Raw genomic sequence first — 22955 nt, forward strand, 5'->3', positions numbered from 1 at the left:
GAACGACTGGTCCACACTTTCAAGTCACAGATGTTGAAGTTGAAAGAGTCGCATTCTTGGGAGGACGCGTTATTGCTCTTTTTGTCCTCGTATCGCTCTCAGCCCCGAGATGGTCGCTCGCCGGCTGAGTTGCTCCACGGTCGTCCTCATCGAACCTTGATGTCTTTGCTACATCCGCCGCAACAGGTTCCTGTGCAGCGGCAACCGCCTGCTTTTGCTCCAGGCGACGTTGTATACTATCGCAACTATCGACGTTCACAGCGTTGGCTCACAGGGCGCATTCTTCGCTGCCTCGGCCGCGCTATGTATCTGGTTTTGGGGGCCTCTGGTGAGGTGCGTCGGCATCTCAATCAGCTGCGCCTCTGTCGTCGCACAGGTTTTGCCGCTCCCCGTCTGCTTTCAGCGACGGTGCCGTCCGGTCAGCACCCTGGGGACCCATCTACTGGCTCGCCTCATCCCCAGGTGTTACCGACGCTGCCTTCCATTTTGCCATGGCGACGCGCCACCGCCGCTTCCGCCGCCACTGCCACCGCCGCCGCCGCCGCCTGTTCTCCCGCCGGCGACGCCTGCAGTGGATGCTTCGCTGCAGCCGCCATGCGCCTCCCTGGGTCACGCGCCGCCGATTGCTTCCCGTGACCAGTTGTCCTCCGACATGGAACTCTTGACCGCTCCGGACCAGATGTCGTCTTCACCCGTCGGCTGCCCCGCCCCGATGGAGGTCGAATCTTCGGCCCCTCCTGTCTCTTTACGGGCGCATACACTGCATGTTGGCGTACACCCTGGACTAGGTTTTCAGGCGTTTCCTAGCTCCCCTCGGACCGAATGGCCGGGTGCGGGTGGCACAGCGTCGCCTGTTGTTAGGCTCCCCACCTCGTCGCATACGTCAACATGGGGTCCTCCCCACGGCGGGCGGAAGCCTTATAACACAACTGTTCACCGATTTGGGGGGGGAGGAATGTGGTTTCACCGCCAGACACCACACTTGCTAGCCTTTAAATCGGCCACGGTCCGTTAGTATACGTCGGACCCGCGTGTCGCCACTGTCAGTGATTGCAGACCGAGCGCCGCCACACGGCAGGTCTAGAGATACGTTCTAGCACTTGCCCCAGTTGTACAGCCGACGTTAATAGCAATGGTTCACTGACAAATACGCTCTCATTTGCCGAGACGATAGTTAGCATAGCCTTCAGCTACGTCATTTGCTACGACCTAGCAAGGCGCCATTACCAGTTTATATTGTAATAATGTCTAAACAAGAGCGATGTTCTCCAATTGTGGATTAAAGTTAAGTATTCCAAGAACTACGTTCTTTTCTTTATAGGATAATTACTTTACCTTGTTCCAGACCTCACGCCAATCTGTGTGGGCTGAACGCGTGCCTTTCGGCTACCTCCGAGTGGCTTGGCTGCCTTGCCACGCCACTACACACACCATTCCCTACATTTCATGGAGACAAACAAGCATCACCATACGAGGTTAAAGCTGAATACAAAATTTCGCTTGCTTTGCACCTGTGTTCAATAAGGCTTACAGCTAAATCATCTAGTATTTGCAAATTTATTTCTAGCTGCTGAACTTTGTTTTTTTATGGATTTTATGTTTTGGTGGAAGACAAGTATTGAGTTACACTTGCTGTGGATATTCCCATTGCTGACCTATATCATTGCTGGAATGATCCTCATGTGTCTCTACTCCTCTTACATCCTTTTGTTATTGTGTAATTTGCTGGCAACACCACCAGGTTGTATTCAACCTGTTGGTGAGCAGTGGTCATAATATTTTGGCTCATCAGTGTACATACCTATTTTTTAGTTCAGAAAAATGTTGTCTGTGTTTGCACCAGAACTCTTTTTAAAAGAAACAGTGGCATCTATTGTTGTGATACAACATGCAAACTTAATAGCCATAGCTCACAGAAAAATACAAAAGAGGGTGCTTCTCACTGCAATAAAAGCTATTATCAAATTTTCTGCAAGTAAAGAAAGTTAAACAAATAAAAGAAAAAAGTGAACAAGAATCAAGTCAAGCACTGTTCAGAACAGTATAATGCTCTACCAAACTAAGTCCCAGTGCTTATTGGAGGTATACTCTACATTCTTCCTTTGAACTGCTTGCCAGATAACCCAGTAACATCCAGAAGGACTTACAGTGTAATGTGGAGCAGAATACATGGTAAAACTTGGCATTTTTCACACACAGAAATGTCTTGTTTTAATGAGTCATGAATGTTCATGCCACATTGAAAGGCATTGACATGTTATCACTACAATAATTGAGATTTGCCAGCTATACAGACTTGCAAGACACCATCATTTCAAATAATAGCATGAGTAATCGAAACCTGTTGTTCATTGACTCATTACTCAAATGTTTTGCCACTCTATCATATGTTGCATTTATCAATGTATGTTGAACTCTTTGTGGACATTTTCATGTCTGGTCTCAATCATAAAGACATACAAGTTCATACAAATGTGGTTGTGAAAAAGAATGTTAACAAGCAGTATGCAATGCAATACTCACAAGCAACAATATAAACCTAAAATACATCAAGGAAGAAGGATGTAGGCAAGAACTGCTGTTGTGTGTGCAAAATAGTTGGTATTAAACAGAACATGTGAAATCTTCCAGACAAAATCAGTACATCCAGCCATACTTATGAAGGAAAACAGAAAAGCATATAAATGGGAATAGCATTTCCAAGTTTTCATAACAGGTTATTTACCTAGAGAGGGAGTGGTATGGAGGCAGGGGGAGGGGAGGGAGAAAAGAAAGAAAGAGAGAGAGAGAGAGAGAGAGAGAGAAAGAGAGAGAGAGAGAGAGAGAGAGAGAGAGAGAGAGAGAGAGAGAGAAGTTTTACTTTTTCCTGGTACCCCAAATCATCCACCTCTTTCTTCCTCTTGTTTCTTTTCACTGTTACACTATTCTTGAAGACTGAAGTATGAACAAAATGTTAGTTTGTGATTAAATGTTAGACTAAGATGAAAACCCCAGAACAAGACAGTAAATTATAGGTCATCATGTTCCAGTGCAGAGTTTTTGAGTGCTCCTGTCCGCCTAATCAAAATCTTTCTGCTATTTACTGAATAAATCTTTCAGCCTACTTGTATTCAGAATATAATTCATATTTGATATCCTCTTGTCCTTTCATTTCACATTCATTTATATGACTGTCTCACAACAACAATATTTTATTTCCTACAGGCCTATGCACTTTACTTACATACTTCGTTACTCTTTCTGTGGCAATGGCCTTTGAAGTCCCACACAGCCTTCATTGTCACCACAGTAAGTTTATTCTTGCCCTTTATTATTTTTGTAGAAATACTGATTTCAAATCCATCTTCTGTTAAATATTTTCTTTTCTAGTTAATACTTAAAATGGACTATGACTGACCTGAATTTTGATCCTTCTATAATCAACTAATCAGTCTACGTAAAAACAAAGATGATGTGACTTACCAAACGAAAGCGCTGGCACGTCGATAGACACACAAACAAACACAAACATACACACAAAATTCAAGCTTTCGCAACAAACTGTTGCCTCATCAGGAAAGAGGGAAGGAGAGGGAAAGATGAAAGGATGTGGGTTTTAAGGGAGAGGGTAAGGAGTCATTCCAATCCCGGGAGCGGAAAGACTTACCTTAGGGGGAAAAAAGGACAGGTATACACTCACACACACACTCATATCCATCCGCACATACACAGACACAAGCAGACATTGCTAACTTTAACCTATCCATTTCCCTTTTTAAATTTTCTAACCTACCTGCCCGGTTGAGGGATCTGACATTCCTCGCTCTGATCCGTAGAATGCCAGTTTTCTTTCTCCTCATATCAACGTCCTCCCAAGTAGTCCCTGCCCGGAGATCTGAATGGGGGACTATTTTACCTCCGGAATATTTTACCCAAGAGGGTTGGAAGTGCATAGTGTTATTAGTCTTCTGAGATATGGTTAAACAAGAACGTGCCTCCTACCTATGATTTTGGTTGCGGGTGCAAAATATGATTCTTATTCATGTTTATGTAATTCAGTTAAAGTGAAGATTTGTATGTTGCATCAGTAAGAGGGCAAATGTCTGAATTGAAGTTCATAATAAAGTCTGTTTTGAGTCAAATTAAAATTGTTAAACAATCACAAGCTTCGTACATCCATAGTTGAAATGGAGGACAGTGGGACGTCAGCTGGTATAAATTTATATTGAAAATGAAGAAATTCCTCCAGCTGTATTTAAGGTGTCAATTTTATTTTGACAAATAGTTTCAATGTTGTAACAATGTCATTTTCAGGCCCATACACTTGACGTTGAAACTAGTTGCCAAAACAAAATTGACACCTTAAATACAGCTGGAGGAAATTCTTCGTTTTTAATATAAATCACAAGCTTGTCCATCACCAGTGATCCCAGGCTTCCTATTTCCTTTAAATAACTGTGGTGAGACTGTAATTTAGATTTTCTAAAGAATTGAGTAATACCATGGTTCACTATCCAAGTTGGGTATGGCTGCAAGACACATTATCACAGTTCTTTAGATTTATTCAAACTGGTTCCCCATGTCTGCCTCAGAGAACACAATGCAGAAACATTTAAATTAACACACAAAACAAAATATATATAATTTACAGATAGATTACAATGTCTACCCTGAGTCTATAATGTGAGTCATGAATTCGGTCCATAGAAAAGGCCATTCTCCTTCACAGAAGAGTGCCATTATCTTGTACAATGTTTGTCATAATTAAATTTATTCAGCAGGAAATGCCAGTCATGGGCAGTGGGAAAGGGGGGGGGGGCTATGGGGGCTATAGCTGCGCCCCCCCCCCCCCCTTCCCCACTCATGGAGTATCATATTACACTTGATTCTTATGACTTCAGAAGTCAGTAAATATATTACTTCAACAGAGTCAATCATTTTTTATAATAACTATGTAGCAATATAGGTTACAATGTATTTCAAACACATTTAACAAAAGAATATGAGTGGAAAATAGCTTACTATCTAAACCAATAAAAATAATTTAACTTAAAATAGGTGTCTTACTGGCAGATTAAAACTGTGTGCCAGACCGAGACTCGAACTCGGGACCTTTGCCTTTCGTGGGCAAGTGCTCTACCAACTGAGCTACCCAAGCATGACTCATACCCCGTCCTCACAGCTTTACTTCTGCCAGTACCTTGTCTCCTACCTTCCAAACTTTACAGAAGCTCTCCTGCAAACCTTGTGAGTTTGAGTTTTGGTCCGGCACACAGTTTTATTCTGCCAGGAACTTTCACATCAGTGCGCACTCCGCTGCAGAGTGAAAATCTCATTCAGGTGTCTTATTGTTTCTTAAAGCACATTTTTTAGCCTGAATTTCAAAACAGTTACCAAAAACTACTTTAAGCAACACTAAATTTTACCAATTTGTCAGTGGAGGACCCAAACTCTCCTTTTGTTAAGCATTATTTCATTCTCCCCCCCCCCCCCCCCCCCCCCTTTGATGACTTCTAGAATTGCCCATGATGCCAATGCACTTTATATTGTAAAATATGTTACTGAAATAAACTAGGAGGGGTGAAAGAGACTTTAGAGGGTGAAGTGTAGCAAAATGTGTGACTGATACATTGTGAAGTCAACAGGATGTAATAGGTATCATCGACCATTTTTAGCATTTAAATGAGTTTTTTTGACAATATTTTTTAAACTTTGCATGCTGCAAATGAAGTACCTAACTATTAATGTACTACAGTTTGTGAAGACTACATATGTGCTTATTTATTTTTCTTATTTATCACACTGAACTGCATGTAATCTAGTCTAAGTATAAACTATATCACAGACTGCTACACAGCACTGCTACAAGCTATAAATGTTAATGTATTGCTGTTTTAGTAGATTGTACATGGGTATTTTACTTACTCCTTTGTTCTTTAAAGAAAGTTTAGGGCAAGAAACCCATTTCCTATCAATTCAAAATAAATCACATTTACTAAAATATTTCCCATGTTAATTCAAGTGCTATAGGACTGTGCTTATTAATTTACTGGAACCAATAAATTTATCACTTACCTCTTTAAATGGAAATTTGGTTTATTAAGTATCATAGTTATAACATGCTGGCTGCAGGCATAATACCTTCCATTTTATTACTGAGGATCTGAGCTAATGAATTCTCCACAATGCTTGCTACATGGTTGTTCCTTGTGCAGTATGTAGTATTTTAACAGAAAATTGGAGTGTGTTACTTACCATAGTCAGCAGGATTGTAAGTTGTTGGGCAGTGAAATTCAAGTGAGGCCAAAAATGGAACAAGTTGCAGTGCCGTCCCTTGATACGCACAGCGCCCTCTAGTCATTAAGTACACCTGCAAATGGAAAATATACAGTGACTCTGGGTTATTGTTCAGTTTCCTTTCGGGTAGCTACTCTAAATTTAACAAATTTCTTATGCTTAATACATAATTTGTACATTTGTGACTATGATTATACTTTGTAAGCTCAACAGGTAATAAATCTGTCACCTGGCACATAAAAACTAATACTAACTTCAAGTGATAATCTACAATGTGTTTGGTAACCTCTAGTTGCCTCACCAATTGTGCCAGTACATGGCAGCAAAACTCAGGAGGTGGCACCATCAGATGCTGCAGACAGCTGTGCCTCCTGGGCAATGCGCAGAGCCTTTACCTACTGCCATAATTTTGTAATTTTCTGTGTACTGATTACTATACTTTACTCTTAGATCTTGGATTGTTTCCTTGGCATCAGTGTAGCTATGCTCACAAACTTTGTATTAGTTGCAATTGTGATGTATGTATTAAGGTTGATTATCTGTTTATTTATGTTCCCTATTTTGTGAGTTACAATAGAGAGGGCGAAAAGACAGACTTGTTCTTCATGCAATTCATGCAACATTCAAAAACTTTTTTCAGCCAATTGTCAACATCATCGATATACTTAAAGAAATGCATGGTGCACACTCCACTGTTTATAATATATTTATTCTAAACCAGTTTTGAACATTGATCATATTCACAGCGGAAAAGTCACAATTTTTTTCTGTTGTGAAGATGATCAGTTATCAAAACAGGTTGTGAAAAAATATATTGTAAGGCAGCACAGTGTGCACCATGCTTTCATTCAAATTGTGGCAATGTCAACAGGCACAGCTGTGGAGGTCATTTTACAAAGTTTACTGCAACAGCAACTGGAATCCTAACAGTGCTTAGAATTGCGGCAGTGGGAGCATACAGCCCTGCTGGGCAAGGTGTTGATGGGCCTGTTATTGAGATCTCATGTCTTACTCACCTACCAACCGCCATTCCCTGCCTACAGTGCTGCAGCTGAAGACAGACTCTTACGGAAAATGTCTTTGGCAACACTTCACAGACATGAGCACTGACTCCATTAGAGCTGTTTATCTGTTGTGGATCTCCCTCCAGATGTATCAGTTGCTAGGGAAGTTACCTCCCTCCACGATGTTGCATCTTTATCATCTGACAAAATGTGATGTTTGCTGAATTCTTTTTACCACAAACTCATACAGTTTTATCAGTGCAGAAAGCAACCTCACCAATCCTACCCCACCTAGGTGGTGGAACTGGAGGTGTTAAGTTGCAGATACAATTTTGTTACTGTTGAATCTCAGGAATCTTCTATGGATGTCACAGCAACCTCACCAATCCTACCCCACCTAGGTGGTGGAACTGGAGGTGTTAAGTTGCAGATACCATTTTGTTACTGTCGAATCTCAGGAATCTTCTATGGATGCCACGGTGTGAGATGCTATTATACGGGCAGCCTCCAGTAAGGAATTTCATCTTCAGGAATTGCAATTCGTAAATCCCTCTTTAGAAATAATACTCAAGATGGCACAAAATTTTGAAGTTTCTTGTGTCACTGGCCATCAGATTCATGGGCCAACATAGCCTTGGTCAGTTCAGATAGCAACAGTTACATTCTAGCATGCCCTTGGAAGTGGAGGTTGCGGCAGTGCAGCAGGTTTCGCTGCTGTGTTCCCTAAGAACATGGCCACAGCAGAAAATTTCCCCATTGTCTGCTGCTTCATGTCGTCAATGACAACAGACAGCAGATACCACTTCTTGGCCAGTTTGTCACAATGACATACAAAGCAGTGGTTAGAACAATCACAGTTTTGGTTGTGGACAGCAATTTTACAGGAACTTTGGTTTGGACGCTTCCCACTAGTTTGGCTTTACAATCAACTCTGATCATTTAGTGTTGGATCTTGTATTATATCAAGAATTGGATGTTTTGTGTAAAGAAGTTTTGTCCCTGTTTTCGCTGGCTTAGATAAGCCATGGATCACATTGCACACATTACTCTGAAGCCATAGTGTGACCTCATTTTTTCCTGTATGTTATCTATCCCACAAGCACTTTGTGCTTAAGTAACTGAAGAATTAGACAGATAGACAGCTTTGGGTGTTATGAAACCCATTTCATCTGGTCAAAGTTCTACGCCTCTGATCATTATCAAGAAAGTGGTGGAAAAACTCTTCCTTTGTAGTGCCTTCAAGGTGACAGTGAATTCCTAGTCTATGGTTGATACATACTACATTTCTTACCTGAACAAACTTATAACAGAGCTGGTGACTGGACAATGTTTTTTGAAACTCAGTTTCTTACAGCTACCACTTGATGATGACTTATGTCATCACCTTGTCCTGAACATGTTATACAGCCTGTAACAATAGAACTATTTGGTATTTGATGTGTTAACCTGCTATTTTTCATTGTTACTTGTAACAGCTTTGTCACTGAATTTAATGTTGGATGAACTACCTCAATGACTTTGTCATTACCAGTACCACTACCGAGGCCCATCTTCAAAACCTTTGGCTTTTATATTCACACCTTGACAAACATAGGTCATAAGTGCAACTTAGAGATATCATGGTCTTTCACTGTCTTTATAAAGTACCCAAGTCAATTTTTTTTTTGGGGGGGGGGGCTGCCATCATATGTAGTTGTGCCTCCTTCATCATAATTTACTCTCATTTACAACCAACCACTGGTTCAGCAGAACCTGGACCCAGACATACAGATACAGCAGCTGCAGGACCATCAAAATCTGCCAGCACCACCTCCATCAAAGACAGTCCCCAGATAAAACTTGAGAGAGCTCATTCCGCATCCGTGTCCCTGGCCATGGCATCTATCCTGTGGGTGTCTGCCCATGGTAGTCCCATCAACACGAGTGCTACTTCTGGCCTTCTTTCTCTGTGCAGGTCAACAGGGAGCTTTTCATAATGTGGAGCCTGCCAATTGGGAACACCTGTGAAGAAATGGACATTGCCCTCCTGGGCTCTAAATCCCATCTCGTGCACTGGGGTAGGGGTGCTGTGGTGACAACAGCATACAGGTGCTCCAGTGAGATTAGTGGTCTGTGATAACCCACAGTTACCAAACCAATTGTGCAGGTACCTTACTATCCATCAGAAGTTAAGGATGAAGAATTAGAATTACCCAGAAAACTTATTTCTTTACTGGATCCAACCACTGCCACTCTGGTCACACCTTTCTCTGTAAAGGTAACTGATGATGTAATGTCTTTTTTGGATGACCTGCAATTAACACCCAGCATTGGGGGATGGTCATGGAGTCAGTTGCTGCAGGTTACAAAGTTACTTATGGTAGGAAAAGTGAAGGGAGGGTTTTGATGTGTGCAGATATTTGACAAGCTAAATTAAGGCCTGCTATAAAGGTAGAAGAAGTCAAACAATGTGAGATTTTTCAATAACAGTCTGGCAGATTTCATAAAGTGAAAGTGATGACATATGAATTAGGGAAGAATGGCAAGACAAACAGTCATATGCCAGGAAGCAGAACAGAGGACATTGGATGCACTTTTAAGGAGCATGCTGTTTGGTGTGTGGAGAAGGGTGAGACCAAGCACACCAAAGTATTCATACTCTGTGGTCAGAACAGCCTCAGATTTTGGAGAAATTGCTAGCAACAGGAATGTAGAATAAGAGAAGAATATTTTCTGCAAACGTTTGGTGTCATAGGTGTGGGAAGATAGGTCATGTGCAGAGCTAATGTCACCAAACTGAGTGTAGTAGAAGTGGTGTGACTGGGCACCACCAATGCATTGTAGGAATGATAAAGAGAAGCAAGAAACAAATAAGCAGCTGTTAAATTTTGGTGCAACAAATATAGATGCAGAGGCAAAAAGATGTATTGTGGGATTAGTGAAAAGTAGAAATCAAAAGTTTTCATTGGACACACTGTAGGTCGGAGGAACTGAACCCTCCACACTATAATTTATGTGGGGTTGTAAATAATGATGTGGAATCTATGGGCTCAGGAACAGTAAATTTTCAGCTTGGGATGCAGCATTTTACACAGTGCATAGAAACTGTACTCCAGATAAGTGAAGGTTATTGCATGATCTTAGGATTAGACTTTCTGACAGTACAGCATGACAATTGACTTTTTGTAAACACATATGAGAGCACCTGGATGGGAAAGTTGTACCTATTCAAAATGGTACAAATGGCTCTGAGCACTATGAGACTTAACATCTGAGGTCATCAGTCCCCTAGAACTTATAACTACTTAAACCTAACTAACCTAAGGACATCACACACATCCATGCCCGAGGCAGGATTCGAACCTGCGACCGTAGCGGTCGCGTGGTTTTAGACTGAAGCACCTAGAACCACTTGGCCACTGCTGCCGGCATTATACCTATTAATGTGTATAATTTTGGCACTGATGGGAGCAGAGCTGACCAAGGAAATGTTGGTAGCTAATTTGGTAGTCATAGCTGATGTGGATAGGGACTCAGTCAGTGTGCATGTAGATGATTTGCAAACCACTGATAAATCTGTGTTGTGTAAGGAAGTAGAGCGTCTTTAAAGTACAGACAGATTGGAAATGGAAAAAATATTGTCTTAGTTTGAGTATGTTTTTTCCCTTGAGGGCCTTTATCATTAACATCTATAACACGACACCATATCTCTACAGGAATTGAGGAACTGGTTGATCATAAACCTTACTGCAAATTGTGATATGGAAGAATTCATTAATCAAGAACTATTGCATAGAGGAGAGCCCTAGTCCTTGGGGATAGCCATGGTGATCATGCCAAAGAAGTCACGAAATGGTACTAAGAGATATAGATTCTGCTGTGACTACAGCCATCTTAATAGTGAATCTGTAACTGATATGCATCTGATACAAAATATCATTGAGACTATTAACTTAAGGCACTGCAAGTACTTCTCTAGCTTTGATGTGAGGAGTGGGTACAATCACATAGACAAATTCCCTGAATACTACTAAAGACAGCATTATTAGTCCCCTGGGACCACTATCAAAGTTGTTGGATGCCGTTTGGGTTGAATAATGCTCTGGCATCATTTCAGCACTTGATAGATTGAGTGCTGATAGGACTGAAGCTTCAACCGTGAATGATATAACTAGAAGATAGGTTTTCATGAAGGGTGTAGCACAATATAGCCAACAGTTGTGATAGGTTTTTAGAAGGTTATGAGCACTGCATTTAACTCTAGGCATGAAAACTGTCATTTTGGTTTACAAGAAGTAGTATGCTTGGGACATATAATTAGCAGTGAAGGAGTAAGGGTGTTACAGACGGTTCGGGTATTCCCACTTCCTAGTAATACTAAGGAGTTGCAGTCCTCCTTGTGTTTAGCGAATTATTACAGAAAATATGAGACAGAATTTGTAGATGGGGTGACAGCACTGATGCGACTATAGAGAAAGGATGTAAAGTTTGAGTGGATGAAGGAAAGTGAAGATACGTTTGAAGAGTTGATGGGAGAGTTTACATTAAGTCCAGTACTAGCTTTTCCAAACTACGAAAAAGTGTTTACCTTGTCATGTGTTGCACACAATAAAGTTATGGGGTGTGTTCTCACAAGGAAACATTCTTAGGGGTAAATAAATGATCCTGATAAAACTTGGCACACACACACACACACACACACACACACACACACACACACACACACACACACGCTCAATCAAGCCAGACTGTGAGCTCCTGCATCAGCGTCGTGATGGGAGAGGCAACTGGGAGGGGGTAAGGAGGATGCTGGGTAGCAGGGTAGGTGTGGGGGACATTAAAGTGCTTCTGGGGAGCATGCAGGGACGAGATAGAGAGAGGGTATGGCAGATAGGTGCTGTAGGAAGGTTAGGTGTAAGGCTGGGGGGGGGATAGTGGAAAAGGAGAGAAGTAAAACACTGGGTGCATTCATGGAATAGAGGGCTGTGTAGTGATGGAATGGGAACAGTGAAAGGGCAAGATGGATGAGGAAATGACTAACGAAGGCTGAGGCCAGGAGGATTACGGGAACCTAGGATATAGTGCAGGGAGAGTTCCCACCTGCACAGTTCAGAAAAGCTGGTGTTGGTGGAAAGGATCCATATGGCACAGGCTGCGAAGGAAGACATTGAAATGAAGAACATCATGTTGGGCAGTGTGCTCATCAACAGGGTGGTCCAGTTGTTTTTCAGCGACTATTCATGCGGACAGACTGCTTGTTGGTTGTCATTCCCACATATACAGCAGCACAATGGATGCAGCTTAGCTTGTAGATTACATGACTGATTTCATTGGTAGACCTGCCTTTGGTGGGACTGGAGATGTTTATGACAAGACTGGAGGGATGGTGGTTGTGGGAGGATGTATGGGACAGGTCTTGCATCCAGGTCTATTACAGGAATACGAGCCGTGAGGCAAGGGTTTGGGAGCAGGGGTTGTGTAGGCATGGATAAGGATATTGTGTAGGGATGGTGGAATACCACTGTGGGAGAAGAATAGTGGGCAAGACATTTCCAGTTGCAGGACATGATGAGAGGTAGTCAAAACCCTAGTGGAGAATGCCATTCAGTTGCTCTAGTCCTAGGTAGTACTGAGTTACGAGAGGACTGCTCCTCTTTAGCCAGATGGTGGGACTTCAGGAGTTGGTGGGCTATTAAAAAGATAAGGCATGGGAGATTTGTTTTTGGACAAGGTTGGGAAGATAATTATGGTCTGTAACAGCCTCAGTGAGACATGTATTATGGGTGGCTAGCCTGTATGGCATGCATGTATGTACCTTTCCCAATGCCCAATGGATTCCAAACCAACAATCTCTTCTTAGTCACCATGGTCAACTATATCTTCACCCCCAATTACTTCTGTTTTAAAGGCATTACCAACAAACAAATCTGGGGCACAGCTATGGGCATCCACATGGCACCATCCTATGACAACCTACTCATAGGCCATCTAGAGGAATCCATCCTAAACACCCAGAATCCTAAACCCCTCACCTGGTTCTGTTTCAATGATATCTTCATGATCTGGTTTGAGGGTGAGGATACCCTATCCACATTCCTCCAGAAAATGAACACCTTCTCCCACATTTGCTTCAATTGGTCATAATCAACCCACCTTCCTTGATATTACCCCCATCTCAAAGATGGCTACATCAATACTTCTGTCAATATCAAACCTAACAACCAGCAGTAATACCTCCTTTTTGACAGCTGCCACCACTTCTATGCCAAGAAGCCTCTTCCATACAGCTTAGCCATATTTGGTCATTACATCTGTAATGGCAAGCAGTCCCTTTTGAAATGTAGTGAGAGTTTCACTTTGGCTTTTACAGACTATAATTACCCTCCCAACCTCGTACAAAAACAAATCTCCCATGCTTTTCTTTCCAGTCATCCACCATCTCATGAATTCCCACCATCTGACCACAAAGGAGCATTCCCCTCATAACTCAATACCACTCAGGATTGGAGCAACTGAATTACATTCAATGCCAGGCAGAATTCGAACCTGTGACCATAGCAGCAGCGTGGTTCCGGACTGAAGTGCCTAGAACCGTTCGGCCACAGTGGCCAGCAATAAAAGCTTTCATCGGTATCTTCTTCATGAGTGGTGTCTTGATAGATTCTGGCTTATGCCAAGATGATATGGTTTCCGAACTGTACAGACCACTGATCTTTCATTGAGCTATGTCCCAGGAAAGATTTACATTCCATCTACAAAATTTGAGATTCACTGATCAAAATACTTGGGAGTCTAGAAAACTAAAGATAAATAAATCCAGAAAATATAGGATACTTTTGTAAGTCACTGTTTGCAGTATTATAGCCCATCAGAGTATTTGACGATGCATGAAACATTACTGAGTTTCTGTGATCGGTGTCCCCTCAGAACGTTCACATCATCGAAACCTGATAAGTACGGCCGAAAAATAATTTCATTGTGTGACGCCAGTAGGCTATGTCCTTGATCATTTAAGGCATTCCATTTACTGAGGAAAAGAGCAAACAAACAAGAAGGATGATTTATGCATACCGACCCAGTCTGTAGTTAGACTTACCTGACTCACTGAGAGGGAGCGATCGAAATGTGACAACTGATAATTGTTTCACTTCATACGAGTTGGCCGAGAAAGTGTCTGAGAGAAAACTTTTATTAGTCGATACACTACAAGAAAAGAAGCGTGACGTACTACTATCCATCTTATCAACGGCCGCACTAGAACCACAAAGTTTGTCTATCAGGAATACAAGATGTTGGTTCCTTTCACCCCTAAAAAGTTGTCCTAATGTCAGCAATGGAACCCAGCGGAACAATAAGCGATGAGTGAAGCAAGCCAGAGACTGTTGAATTCTGTAACCTAATAAAAGGTGGAGCAGGTATGTTGGACAAACTTTGCAAAGACAAGACTACCAAAAGGAAAACCATAAAGTGGACATTGAGATACTTCTTCAGAATGTTAGACATCGCAGCTGTGAACAGTTTATTTTTGTCCCCAACTGGAATACGATCCAAGATTCATTCCTGCATGGGCATGGGCCACGTTTCTAAAAAATCTCGCGTCCGATTTGACCAAACCTGTGATGGAAAAGAGACTGCCCAGCCAACCTACTAATTTAGAGAGCTTTTCATTTGACAATCGCCAAGTTGTTAGGAAAACAAGAGGAACAGTCCACTGTCACACACAGTCAGAATTGCAGACAAAACGAAGAAGAAGTAATTTGCGGGATCCTTCTAAAGACAGAAAGGGAAATGAATTTTACGTCGAATGAGCATAAAACAGTATTTTGTGTTAAATATGTGACAGTTTCTGGAAGCATTTCGTTTTTTCCTTATATTTTTTATCTTTTGTCAAAAAAGACAGGAACTGTTTCATTTTGTGTAAGTGTTTTGATTTGAATTTGGTGGCCAATAAGGGCTAACGCTTATATGTGATGTCTACAAACAGGATTTTTCTCATGTAACAAATTATCAACAAACTTTATTGTTTAATAATAGTACCTATATCCACGTGAACCTCATAGAAGAGAGAGCGGGTCAGATCCGACCTAACGGTACAGTCTATTTCGTCCCAGCCATCGTACTGTTTAAGGGTTAAGAAGACTGTGACACGCAATTGGAATCCGCTACAATGGGATACCCCTTGTTATTAGAAGAAAGAACGACTCGCATTTTATTATCATGATCATTTCTCCCTGTGTATATAGGCACCTATAAAATATTTTCGAATTCGGAGTAGAAAGTTGGTGATGGAAATTTCGAGAAAAGATCGCCTTGCAACGAAAAAGACATTGTTTAAATGATTGCTACCCCAATTCGTGTATCATATCCATGGCACTTTCTCCCTTATTTCGCGATGATACAAAACGGACAGGATTAGTGTAGGCAATCTCTTTAGCTGATCTATTGCATTTTTAAGTGTGGTGACTATAAATAGCTGTCTTTGGTTCGCTTTCCACACAACATAACCTATGTGATCGTTCCAGTTTAAGTTAGTTGTGAGTGTAGTCCCTAAGCACTTGTTGTGGTATTCAGTCCTGAGACTGGTTTGATGCAGCTCTCCATGCTACTCTATCCTGTGCAAGCTTCTTCATCTCCCAGTACCTACTGCAACCTACATCCTTCTGAATCTGCTTGGTGTATTCATCTCTTGGTCTCCCTCTACGATTTTTACCCTCCATGCTGCCCTCCAATACTAAATTGGTGATCCCTTGATGCCTCAGAACATATCCTACCAACCGATCCCTTCTTCTAGTCAAGTTGTGCCACAAACTCCTCTTCTCCCCAATTCTATTCAATACCTACTCATTAGTTATGTGATCTACCCATCTAATCTTCAGCATTCTTCTGTAGCACCACATTTCGAAAGCCTCCATTCTCTTCTTGTCCAAACTATTTATCGTCCATGTTTCACTTCCATACACGGCTACACTCCACACAAATACTTTCAGAAACGACTTCCTGACACTTAAATCTATACTCGATGTTAACAAATTTCTCTTCTTCAGAAACGATTTCCTTCCCATTGCCAGTCTACATTTTATATCCTCTCTACTTCGACCATCATCAGTTATTTTGCTCCCCAAATAGCAAAACTCCTTTACTACTTTAAGTGTCTCATTTCCTAATCTAATACCCTCATCATCACCCGACTTAATTCGACTACAATCCATTATCCTTGTTTTGCTTTTGTTGATGTTCATCTTATATCCTCCTTTCAAGACACTATCCATCCCGTTCAACTGCTCTTCCAAGTCCTTTGCTGTCGCTGATAGAATTACAATGTCACCGGCGAACCTCAAGTTTTTATTTCTTCTCCATGGTGGATTTTAATACCTACTCCGAATTTTCCTTTTGTTTCCTTCACTGCATGCTCAATATACAGATCGAATAACATCGGGGAGAGGCTACAACCCTGTCTCACTCCCTTCCCAACCACTGCTTCCCTTTCATGCCCGTCAACTCTTATAACTGCCATTTGGTTTCTATACAAATTGTGAATAGCCTTTCGCTCCCTATATTTTACCCCTGCCACCTTCAGAATTTGAAAGAGTATTCCAGTCAACATTGTCAAAAGCTTTCTCTAAGTCTACAAATGCCAGAAACGTAGGTTTGCCTTTCCTTAATCTAGCTTCTATGACTCTAAGCACTTAGGCGAATTCAAAGCTTTTAGATTTGCGAATTATCGTGTAGCCGAAATTTAGCGGATTCCAACCTCATGAAGATGATCTCACAGTTCTCGTTATTTCGAGTCAACTGTTACTTTTCGCACCATAAAGATATCTTGGCTAAATCATCTTAAGATCCAATGACTTTACAAGACTACAAACAGTCTAAGAGACCTGATCGCATTGTCTCCTAAATCGTTTAAGTAGATCAGGATACAGTAGAAGCTTGAGTCAGTTTCGCTGACTTCCACTGCGACTGCTGCCTCTGCAGTGATATCGTTCTCTATGCACAGCATATATCCAAATAATCACAGATGCCTTTCTCGCGTTTTCTTCTGGATCGGTGCAACTCCGAAATGTTCCCTGATAGCGTCGACTGAAACGTGATCCCGTAGAGTGATGCCATCTTTCCATCTAAGAATCTTAGCTGGTCGGGGTGGCCGAGCGGTTCTAGGCGCTTCAGTCTGGAACCGCGCGGCCGGTATGGTCGCAGGCTCGAATCCTGCCTCGGGTATGGATGTGTGTGATGTCCTTAGGTTAGTTTCGTTAAGTAGTTCTAAGTTCTAGGGGACTGATGACCTAAGCTGTTGAGTCCCATACTGCTCAGAGCCATTTGAATCACTTTTTAAGAATCTTAGTCTCCATGACCCCCAATCTCGTTCTTCCTCTTTTGTAGCTGGCCAACCCTCGATGCCATAGAGAGCAACAGGACGGATGACAGTACAGTATCTCTTTGACTTTAGATGAACCCTAATCCGACGATCGCAGGTGACACCTGTTTTCGTTCGCACCTCATCCAGGCAGCCTGCGTCCTTGCCTTGACTTCGTCTATAAATTGGCCATCGCTAGAAATAGTGTTTCAGTCGATTGCTGCTATTTATTTTCTTCAGCATTAGTGTTACCTGTGCAACCTTCCAATCATTAGGAAAGATCTTTCGACTAGCGAGCTTTTGTACATGATTGCGAAGTGTGAAGTTATTGTATCGGCGTACACTGAAAGGAACCTAACTGGTATACAATATGGACCAGACCAACTGCCTTCATTAAGTGATTTAAGGTGTTTCACTACACCGAGGATATCTGTGTCTAAGTTGCTCATGTTGGAAGTGGTTGTTGGTTCCAATTCTGGAATATTTACTTTGTCGTCTTTGGTGAAGGAATTTCGGAAAAGCGCGATTAATGCATCTACATCTACATCTACAGTCTGCAAACCACCGTGAGGTGGATGGCAGAAGGCGTGTCCAATTGTACCAGCTATTAGGGTTTCTTCCTGTTCCATTCACATGTGGAGCGCGGGAAGAATGATTGTTTGAATGCGTCTGTACGTGCAGTAATTACTCTAATCTTATCCTGAGGATCCCTATGTGAGCGATATGTAGGGGTTGTAGTAAATTTATATAGTAATCATTTAAAGCCAGTTCTTGAAACTTTTTTGATAGGCTTTCTCGGAATAGTTTACGTCCACCTTCAAGAGTCATCCAGTTCAATTCCTTCAGTATCTCTGTGACACTCTCCCATAGTTTAAACAAACCTGTGTTATTTCGTGCTGCCCTTCTCAATATCCGCTGACCAAGGCAAAAGATATTTGACAGGAGTTTTCTTGCACAGTGTGGGACAAATATCTGTGTTTTTGTTGCATTCTTAGGGTGGTCAGTATGAAACAACCGTTTCGAGCGTCATACCTGAGGACAAGGAACTTGGTCGTCTGGTGATCCCAAAAGACTCAAGAGACAGGTACATCAGTTGAATGTATATGGCTTTCAATATTGGAACAACTTTGTGAAAAGGTTTTCAGGTTTGGTTCTGCTGATTAATTATGATGCAAATCTCCACCTGAAAAACAGCAGAATCAAGGTGCAGTCATTCTTCGCCGAGGCTTACAACTGTACAGAAACACGTATGTTGCAAACCAGGATATTTAGAGGACTGCCTGCCATAATATAAGAACCCTACTGGATTTTGTACAATACTATATTGTGTGGATAGTCGTGTGTATTATGTGAAGAAATTTCGTTTATTTGATGTATATGGTATAAAAACGATATGCTTTATTCATTTCTTCACATATTATCATTATTGCACTGATTTTGTATTATGATATTGAGTTAAATGTACATGAAAAAGTAAACTAAAAAATAAATTTAAAACATAAAAAAGTTCCAAACATAAGCCAAAAATAAGTAAAACATACAATTAGAATAACATTTAACTTTTAGATATTTCTATTAGGTACGTTAAAAAAACCAACAGCAACTTGTGCACAATGTATTTTCCAAAAATGGTGTTTCGGATACCAGCTTTATTACACATACATGGATGTGACGTGAAAGCTTCTTTAATTTATGTTTAACAGTGGAAAATCCACGATCAAAAGTAACAATATTATTCACCATACTGCAGAGATGCTGAGTCGCAGATAGGCACAACAAAAAGGCTGACACAAAATAGCTTTTGGCCAACAAGGCCTTTGTCAAAAATAGACAACACACACACACACACACACACACACACACACACACACACACATACACACATGACCACAGTCTCTAGCGGCTGAATCCAGACTACGAGCAGCAGCAGTGCATAATGGGAGAGGAAACTGGGTCGGGGTAAGGAGGAGGCTGTGGTAGGGATGGGGAGCAATAGCAGGTTAGGGGTGGGTGATGGTAAAGTGCTGTTGGAGAGCATGTAGGGACAAGGTAGAGAGAGGGCAGGGCAGCTAGGTGCAGTCGGGAGGTTAGACAGAAGTCAGCGGCAAGAGGGACAGTGGGAAAGTAGATAAGTAAAAACAATGAGTGCATTTGTGGAATAGAGGGCTGTGTAGTGCTGGAATGGGAACAGGGAAGGGGCTAGATGGCTGAGGACAATGACTAACGAAGTTTGAGGCCAAAAGGGCTACTAGAACGTAGGATGTATTGCAGGAGAGTTCCCACCTATGGAATCCAGAAAAGGAGGTGTTGATGGGAGGGATCCATATGGCACAGGCTGTGAAGTAGTCACTGAAATGAAGAAATCGTGTTGGGCAATGTGTTCAGCAACAGGGTGGTCTAATTGTTTCTTGGCCACAGTTTGTCGGTGCCCATTCACATGGACAGACTGCTTGTTGGGTGTCATGCCCATGTAGAATACAGCACAGTGGTTGCAGCCTAGCCTCTACATCACAAGACTGGTTTCATATGTAGGCTCCCTTTGACAGGACGGATGATGTTTGTGAGCAGACTGGAGTATATGATGGTAGGAGGGTGTATGGGACACATATTGTATCTAGGTCTATTACAGGAATATGAGCCATGAGTCAAAGGTTCAGGAGTGGGATGGACAGGGATATTTTGCAGGTTCAGTGGATGTCAGATGGCAGAATACCGCTGTGTATGGGGTGAGGGAGTGGAGATGGGTAGGATAGTGGACAGGACATTTCTCATTTCAGGCCATGACAGTCAGGATCCTGCCTTGGGCATGGATGTGTGTGATGTCCTTAGGTTGGTTAGGTTTAAGTAGTTCTAAGTCTAGGGGACTGATGACCTCAGCTGTTAAGTCCCATAGTGCTTAGGCCCATTTGAACCATTTTGAAAGCTTTTAGCTCTGTTACATCTGTTGGATGTCAAAATGAATAGTTGGGGTCACTGTACATGAGCTTTGGGTGTTCTGTTTCGTTATTAGTACCATGAACAATGTTTTCTATCATTTCCCCAGTTATAAAAAGTGAAAATAACGTTTTTCATCTATAATTCCTTTAGCTCCAGGCAGGTTAGTAAACATATTTGAAGAAGGGGTTCGTGAATATTTTGAACGTAATGGCTTGTCGGTCCAGATTGTTTACTCGTCTATGCTTAACTCCAAATTTTTATTTACTGTTCCTTCTTCTTCACTCCTGCACTTTTAAACAACATCATCACAGTCGAAACCATCTTCTTCTGTATCACTGTTAATTAAGACTTCCATCGTCAGATTCTAAGACACACTCTTCCAGCTCAGGTTCACCGTCCTCTTGGTCTGAAGGATCCATTTGCGTCTTAACTCAGAACTGTCTCAGGTTTGTGCAACAGATGTTTGCAAGCAATTTTCATATCAAAACGGGGAAAAAAATTATATTAGAATTATTAACATTACTGGTAAAGTCGGGTCTGATACGATGCGAAATACACCTAGCAAGCCAAGGTCACTTACGCGATAACCACAGTGACTCCAATAACCATTGCATGACTGGCTAATACGAGGGGCGTTTGAAAAGTCCGTGTAAAGTCTGGGAGATGGCACCACCGGCGCGTATAGAGGTCATGTTTAGTTAGTAGCATCTTTGGAAAGAACACACACCAAGTTTCAATCATATTGGTCTATTTCTTTGTGTTTGGAATTCGTGTGAATCAAGGAAATGAATGAGTGTCAAAAAATGGACGAAAAAGAATTTTGTGTGGTGACTGAGCATTACTTCATGAAAGGCAAAACGCCTTAGGAGACTAAAGAGAAGCTTGATAAACATTTGGTGGCTCGGCACCTTCGATTAGAACAGTTAATAACTGGTTTGAAAATTTTCGGAGTGGTCATATGGGCACAAGTGATGCTGAACGTTCTGGACGCCCTGTGGAGGTTCCGACTCCAGAAATCATTGATAATATCCATGATATGGTGATGGATGACAGAAGAGTTAAGGTGTGTGAGATTGCTAGTGCTGTTGGCATCTTCAATGAACGTGTACATAATATTTTGCATAAATATTTGGACATGAGAAAGCTATCCGCAAGATAGGTTGACCAAAAACGGAATCGTGTGAAGCGTTGCAAGGATGGTTTACAGCGGTTCAGGAAGAATCCACAGGACGTCAAGAGTCGTTTCGTCACTGTAGATGAAACATGGATACATTACCATACTACTGACACCAAATGACAATCTAAACAATGGGTTACCAATCTGCACCAAAAAAGGCGAAGACCATTCCTTCGGCCGGAAAGGTTATGGCGACTGTCTTGGGATTCGCAAGGGATAATCCTCATCGACTATCACAGGTGCATATTATTCATCGTTATTGGACCGTCTTCGATTCATAATCTAAACGTCTTCGGTCCCGGTTTCGATCCCCACCACTGCCTAAATTTTGATAACTAATCAGCGAGGTGGCGCAGTGGTTAGACACTGGACTCGCAATCGGGAGGACGACGGTTCAATCCCGCGTCCGGCCATCCTGATTTAGGTTTTCCGTGATTTCCCTAAATCGCTCCAGACAAATGCCGGGATGGTTCCTTTCAAAGGGCACGGCCGACTTCCTTCCCCGTCCTTCCCTAATCCGATGAGACCGATGACCTCGCTGTCTGGTCTCCTCCCCCGAAACAACCAACCAACCAACCAACTAATCAGCATTATCGGCCGAAGACTTCCGGCATAAGAAGTCAGCCTCATTCTGCCAACGGCCTTGTCAAAGAGGGCGGAGGAGCGGATACAGGTTCAGTGCACTCTCTTGTCCTAGGGGTGGGAAATTGCCCTTAAAGGCGGAAGAATCAGTAATTATCAACGACATGAGGATGCAGAAGGCAATGGAAACTACTGCATTAAAGACACGTAACGTGTATCCACAGGACATGTGGCCTGTAATTGAAGAAATGTCATGATGATCTCTCCATTGGCAAAAGATTCCGGAATAGTCCCCCATTCGGATCTCTGGGAGGGGACTGCCAAGGGGGAGGTTACCATGAGAAAAAGATTGAATAATCAACGAAAGGATAACTTTCTACGAGTCGGGGCGTGGAATGTCAGAAGCTTGAACGTGGTAGGGAAACTTGAAAATCTGAAAAGGGAAACGCAAAGGCTCAATCTAGATATAGTAGGGGTCGGTGAAGTGAAGTGGAAGGAAGACAAGGATTTCTGGTCAGATGAGTATCGCGTAATATCAACAGCAGCAGGAAATGGTATAACAGGTGTAGGATTCGTTATGAATAGGAAGGTAGGGCAGAGGGTGTGTTACTGTGAACAGATCAGTGACCGGGTTGTTCTAATCAGA

At 42.1% G+C, this 22955-nt stretch overlaps 1 protein-coding gene across 1 annotated transcript in view; it reads right to left on the bottom strand.

The window, feature by feature from the left end:
* The window catches only part of LOC124619276 (ATP-binding cassette sub-family G member 1-like), a 373642-nt gene that overhangs the window by 57336 nt on the left and 293351 nt on the right, over positions 1 to 22955 (bottom strand). Inside the window, exon 6 of the mRNA XM_047145545.1 lies at positions 6235 to 6349. Within this exon, the coding sequence (XP_047001501.1) occupies positions 6235 to 6349 (115 nt within the window). The remainder of the gene's footprint in view (positions 1 to 6234; positions 6350 to 22955) is intronic.

The sequence above is a fragment of the Schistocerca americana genome, chromosome 6 (genome assembly GCF_021461395.2).
Source record: "Schistocerca americana isolate TAMUIC-IGC-003095 chromosome 6, iqSchAmer2.1, whole genome shotgun sequence".
Taxonomy (NCBI): domain Eukaryota; kingdom Metazoa; phylum Arthropoda; class Insecta; order Orthoptera; family Acrididae; genus Schistocerca; species Schistocerca americana.